This window comes from Leiobunum rupestre, chromosome 8 (genome assembly GCF_980474605.1).
Source record: "Leiobunum rupestre chromosome 8, qqLeiRupe1.1.hap1, whole genome shotgun sequence".
Lineage (NCBI taxonomy): Eukaryota > Metazoa > Arthropoda > Arachnida > Opiliones > Sclerosomatidae > Leiobunum > Leiobunum rupestre.
The window spans coordinates 45,078,210-45,084,209 of NC_143391.1; the positions used below are offsets into that span (position 1 = coordinate 45,078,210).

The 6,000-nt window shown below is 44.5% G+C and overlaps 2 protein-coding genes across 2 annotated transcripts; both read right to left on the reverse strand.

The window, feature by feature from the left end:
* Positions 1-685: 685 nt before the first annotated feature.
* Positions 686-2,602, reverse strand: LOC149933495 (uncharacterized). Its single transcript, XM_090157306.1, has one exon. The coding sequence runs from the start codon at positions 2,600-2,602 to the stop codon at positions 686-688; it is 1,917 nt and encodes a 638-aa protein (XP_090013432.1).
* A 470-nt stretch (positions 2,603-3,072) lies between these two features.
* LOC149933496 (uncharacterized) lies at positions 3,073-5,367 on the reverse strand. Its single transcript, XM_090157307.1, has one exon. It carries the CDS (start codon positions 5,365-5,367, stop codon positions 3,073-3,075), a length of 2,295 nt encoding a protein of 764 aa, XP_090013433.1.
* Between the last annotated feature and the right edge of the window lie 633 nt (positions 5,368-6,000).

Sequence of the window (6,000 nt, forward strand, 5' to 3'; positions counted from 1 at the left end):
CACTCGCAAAATAAACAGAACGTATTCCTGTTTATTTTGCGATCGCGATGTCTCTGCACACCGATTTGGCGCGAAGCTCGCAATTTTCCGAAACCACGCCCCCTTTCTGTTAATTTGGCGATGAATCGCAATTTGGCGATTCTTAAAAACGTCTCTGTACCGGGCCCTAACTGTTTTATTTTTACACGCGCCACGCTAGCGCGTTTCTCGCATTTTTAAAGAATTGGGAATTTATTCGAAAATACTGCTATATGGATTTCACGTTAAAGGGCAGCAGTTAACTTCGCGTTTTTTAATGAAAATAAAGGGACCGTTTCGGTCGGAGGAATTCATAATCTAAGGAATGTTATAGGAACTACTAAAAGACTAAATATCTACCATTGAAAATACACATCTACGTCATGAAATTGGATCAAATATTGCAACCTGTGGTCAGGAGATAGGTTCCCCCTTCTAAAAGGACGCGGGAATTGGTGTCAGGAATACGCTTGTCCCATACTGGACCAAAGGTTCCCCTTAAAAAGAGGGGTGACTCGAGGAAAGGGTGTGAAGGGAGACCACTGAACACAGGCGCGGGCAAAGGAATACATTCTTTCCAGGAACAACACAACAAATAAAAGAAATGTGGTCTACAAATATTTACAATATTTCACACTCCCCCCCTTGAGCTATGCTCAAGACAGGGTTAATCGGTAATTTCTAAATTGTACAATAATTTAATGGCCCTTTTGATTTTGGTCCCATTGGCTAATCTGATCATGCACGATCTTACAATTCTATCACTTGGATTCCTAAATAGTTCGTCAACGATAGCTATCTTCCAACATAATCGGGGCATTCTGGGCTCCTCTACTAAAACTACATCTCCAACCTTAAGTTCAGGGGTTGAATTTGATTTACTTAAATGATGAGCAGTTTTCAGTTCTAACAAGTACTCTTTCTTCCATCTCGTCCAAAGTCTTTCTAACAGAGCTTGTTGATGCTTATATCTTATTCTTATATCTCGTCTGGAATCATGTGGAATGTCCTTTTCACTGAATTTTCTGGATGGCAATACGGTTAATCTACCACCCACAAGAAAATGAGCTGGAGTCAAAGGGGTGGGATCCCCTACTTCTTGCGAAACGAAGGTTATCGGCCTTGAATTTATTGTGGCTTCAACTTCGGTTAAAATTGTAGCTAATTCTACATTTGTCAAACTTGCGGGTCCCAAAGTTTGTCTCAAAGCGTTTTTGACGGAGCGCACTAATCTTTCGTAAAAACCGCCGACCCAAGGTGCGCGGTCAACAATAAAACGCCAAGTAATTTTCAGATCAGAAAAGTAATTAACAATTTCTGGACTGCGTTGGTTATCGAAAATTTCTTTCAAATCTACATAAGCTCGTTTAAAAGTCCTTGCGTTATCGGAATATATTATGGATGGAATTCCACGACGGGCGGAAAAACGACGAAACGCGAGTAAAAAACATTCGAGATGGATGGCGCGGGTGACTGCGCATGTAAATAAAACGATGTAACACTTCTGTCCCTTTCGGTTGTACAGAGGTCCGACGTAATCCAAACCAGTAACGCTGAATGGAGGCGCGGGAGTGGTTCGGGCTTCGGGAAGAGGAGCCATCTTCGCGGCACACGGCTTGGCGCGGAAACGCCTACACACGATGCAACTGGAAACGACCTTTTTGACAAGTTGGCGTGCGCGTGTAATCCAATAGTTTTCACGTAATTCAACGAGCACGTCATTTACCCCGGCGTGATACAAACGCGTGTGACATTGTTGAACGAGTAAATCGGAAAATCGGTGATTATTCGGTAGAATCCAGGGATGGGTCTCTTTGTACGTCAGGGAATTGGTTCTTAATCTCCCGCCGACTACAATTAGGCCATTTTCGTCTAATTGAGGGTCTAGAGATAGAATTGATGACTCTCTGTCAATTTCCTTTTTGGCCTGTAGTGTAGTAACTTCGGACGGAAACGCTTCTCTTTGGACCATTTTCACCCAGATTTGCTCGGCGCGTTGGATTTCTTCGGCAGTTAAGGGCCCAATAAGTTTTCCCTTTTTACAAATTCTGGAAAATCGGATTATGTGAGCCGTTATACGGATGACCTTGGATATAGAGCTGAATTTTTTGAGATCGAGCAACGGTTCTAGTTTGACATTAGTCACTGTAATGGCTCCTTGAACGGCGTAGCGAACTTCGGCTTTCATCTCCTCTAGGACTTCAGGGGAATACGGCTCGTGATTCGGCTTTATTCCCAATGGAATTTCATTAGTTGGTCCGGATAAATATGGAGGTCCTCGCCACCACTTGGAATTAGTGAGGAGGTCTTCCGCGCTTTTTCCTCTGGTTGGCAAATCTGCCGGATTGTCCTTGGTTGAGCAATAATTCCAACTTTTCGGATCTGACAAGGTTTGGATTTCTCGTATCCGATTTGACACGAAAGGTCGCCAGGTAGATGAATTGTCCTTAATCCAGGCTAGGACGATTGTCGAATCCGTCCACATATAAGTGGTTTCAGGTTTGTTTGATAGGGCGCCTAGTAGGTTCTTCGCTAGACGGGCACCCAAGACTGCCCCCATCAGTTCTAGGCGAGGGATTGACATCTTTTTGATAGGTGAAACTCTCGTTTTAGCGGCGATGAGAGTAGCTCCTATTTTCCGCGGTTAGTTACGTAACGAATATACGCTGCCAAACCCTTTTCACTGGCGTCAACGTAACAATGTAATTCTGTGGTAATTTGACTGTTTTCTTGGATTGTGGAGAAATAAAATCGCGGAATATTCAATTTTCGGAGGCTGGAGATTTCGGAGCACCAGCTGTTGAACGGGGTTGTCAGTTCTCCGGGAAGAGGATCATCCCAGTTGAGTTTATTTTTCTTCCGAGAATCCTCCCACTCCCATAGTTTCTGATAAAGGAATTTGGCTCGGACTGTGAAGGGAGAAAGGAGGCCCAGTGGATCGTAAACTCTCGCTAGGGATTTCAACACCCATCTCTTCGTCTCCTGTTTCTGTACCAGAAATTCTAACAGGCTGCTAATTTCAAAACCCAGGGTATCTTCTTCGTTATTCCAAATTTACCCCAGAACTTTGAGTTTATCTGGATTTAATAAATTGCTCGATGAATTATCGGACTGAATTTCGCGGCTCCACAGACTCCGGAGCTCCGATGAATTCGTATTCCATTTACGGAGATTCATCCCAGCCTGACTGATGATCATTTTGCTCTCTTCGGAAATTTTGTACGCTTTCTCTACGCTCTCCGCTCCGGATAATTGATCGTCGACGTACAGTCCTGACGTTAGGGTTCTGCACGTCTCTTCAAACTCGTGTTCGTACTTCTGGATATGATGCTTCAGGGTTGCGTTTAAGAGAAACGGGCTGCAAGTCGCTCCAAACGGGATTCTCGCGATTCGAAATGTTTTTAGTGGAACCTTCCTCGGGTTGTTGATGTCGGTTGTCCAGAGAAATCGAAGGGCGTCCCTGTCGCTGGGCTCAACGGATATCTGTAGGAATGCTTTCTCAATATCACTGGAGAACGCGACTCGATGTTCTCGGAAGTTGATTAATACGTGGATTATTTCTCGGTTTAAACTCGGACCGGACTCTAGGACATCGTTCAGGGATAAAGCTTTTCCTCTAGGCGACGACCCGTCGAATACGATGCGAACTTTGGTAGTAGCGCTACTCTCTTTCACGACGGCTCGATGAGGAAAATAGTATACGACCTTTGGAGTAGCGGAGAGTTCGACTTCTTCAATTATACCTTCTCGAAGTTGGCTCTTTAGAATGTCATCGTATTCTAAAAGTAGAACTGGATTTGTGGCTAGCTTGTTTAATAAATGGAGGGTTCTTTTCGTAGCCGCGGCTAAATTATCTCCAAGGGCGTCCTTGTTCGGTTTCCATGGCAACGGTACTTCGTACCGTTCTCCGGTGAACCGAACGGTTTGTTTGAAGGCTTCTAAAACGTCGGTGTCGTTGGTGGATTCTAATTCTTCGGGTTTAACAGCCATGGTTTCGAGATCCCAAAAGGCGCGTAGTTGACGAGAGACGAGTTCTTCTTCCGAAAGTGTTTCTGCGGAGACGCGCATGACAGTCACGGAATTTACACCAACCACAGGAGGTCCGACGCTTATTTTCGCGGGACCTCGGATGGTCCATCCGAGGACCGTTTCGATCGCAACCGTTGATTTACCGAGACGCTCGTTTTTATCCATTGCAACCGTCCAATAAAAATCGGAACCTATTAAAATATCAATTGCGGCTCCATCTTTAAATTGAGTTTCGGTACCGGAGTAATCGGCCATGACTAGACCTTTACTTCGCATTTTCCGCACTATATCACCACTCGGAACGGAGGTAACTGAGCCGCATATTTGCGGCGTTTCGAAAGCGTCAATGGAGATTGACTTAGTAGGATCGTGGACATTACGTAATACGACGCGTACCCTTCTTCTTTTCGCGTAGACGGGGGTATCACTACCGAAATGATTAATCAAAAGTAGTTCGTTTTCCGAAATCACTTCTAGATTTAGACGTCGTGATTCTTCTTCTTTTATGAAGGATAATTGACTTCCGCTGTCGAGTAGGCAGCGAAGCTGCTGGGAATTTTTTCCATCTTGATCTTGGACGAGCGCTAATGTGGTTTGGAGAAGGACAACGTCCGCTCCACTCGATATTGACGAGAGAACGTTGGTGGCTGGCTGCTGTTTAGGAGGTTGAATCCTTGCCTGTTCTGTGGGATCTGAGCTTTTGTCACTCTCTTTGGAATCGCAAAGGGTGAAATGATGCTTTCGCTTACACCATTTACACCGCGTTACTCTGGCGCGACATTCGCTAACTCTGTGGTACTCTCTAAGACAATTAAAACATCGACGTTGGCGCTGGATTATGGCTCGTCTTTCTTCCGGCGTATGCTTGGTACAGTCGGTGGTGAAATGGTTAGTTAGGTTGCAAAACAAACAAAACTTCGGACTCGCGATGACGCTTAAGGCGGAGGTGGACGACGGAAAAGCGTCCTTTTTCTTGTCATCAGGACGTGAAGATATACTTTTAGCGTCAAACTGCTGTTTTTTGACCTTGCTGTCCGTCTTTCTAGATCTAGATAGCGCCGCTACTCTTTCTCGACTCGTAACTTCACGTAAAAGAAATTTACATAGATCGTCTACTTTCGATCCCGAGTCTATTTCATGCTCTCTGTTAAACGCTATAGCTATATCTTCTGGTATTAGTTGAATTAGAACTGGTGAGAGCAGCGCGCTATACGCTTCTGTCGCAAGACCTAAATTTTCCAGACTTCGCATTTGAATTTCACAGTGATCATAAAGGTTTCTCAACGCAACGACATCGCTAGATTGTTCAACCGCTGGCATTTTTAATTAATTTTCCATATGAGCGCTAATTATAGATTCTTTACTGCCAAACTGATTTTTAAGAATGTTGATAGCGGTACAGTAATTCAAACTGGTGGTCTGTAAACCCGCGATTGCTCTAGCTGCCTTGCCATCGAGGTAGGAACGCAAATACGTGAACTTAACTGAAGAATCAATTTCCGTTTTATGAATGGCCGTTTCGAATTGATCCCAGAATTCTAGCCATTTCGTGGAATCTCGGTTAAACTTTTTGATTTCTAGTTGAGGCAGTTTCACCATGGGAGCCTGGGAGGGGTGCGATGAACGGTCGTCTTCAGTCTCGTCTTTGTCCGACGAGTTGGCCGATGGCTTGCCTCTGTTCTGAAGAGCTAATTTTCTCGTGACACTCCTCAGTTCCCATGACCTCCTCCTCTAATTTGGCGTCGTCAATGGCAGCTTGGATGGGATCGTTCATTAGTAGTAACTTTCTTTCTTTCTCGTTCAGCTGCATTATCCTCTCATCTATGGTATCCAAATTCGGAGTTCTTTTCTTTAATTCATCCTGGATAGTTTTGATGATGTGTGTGGTACCAGTCCGTAGAGTACGACGAATTCTGATTAATTTATCAACGTCCACTGTCTCTGACATGGTGG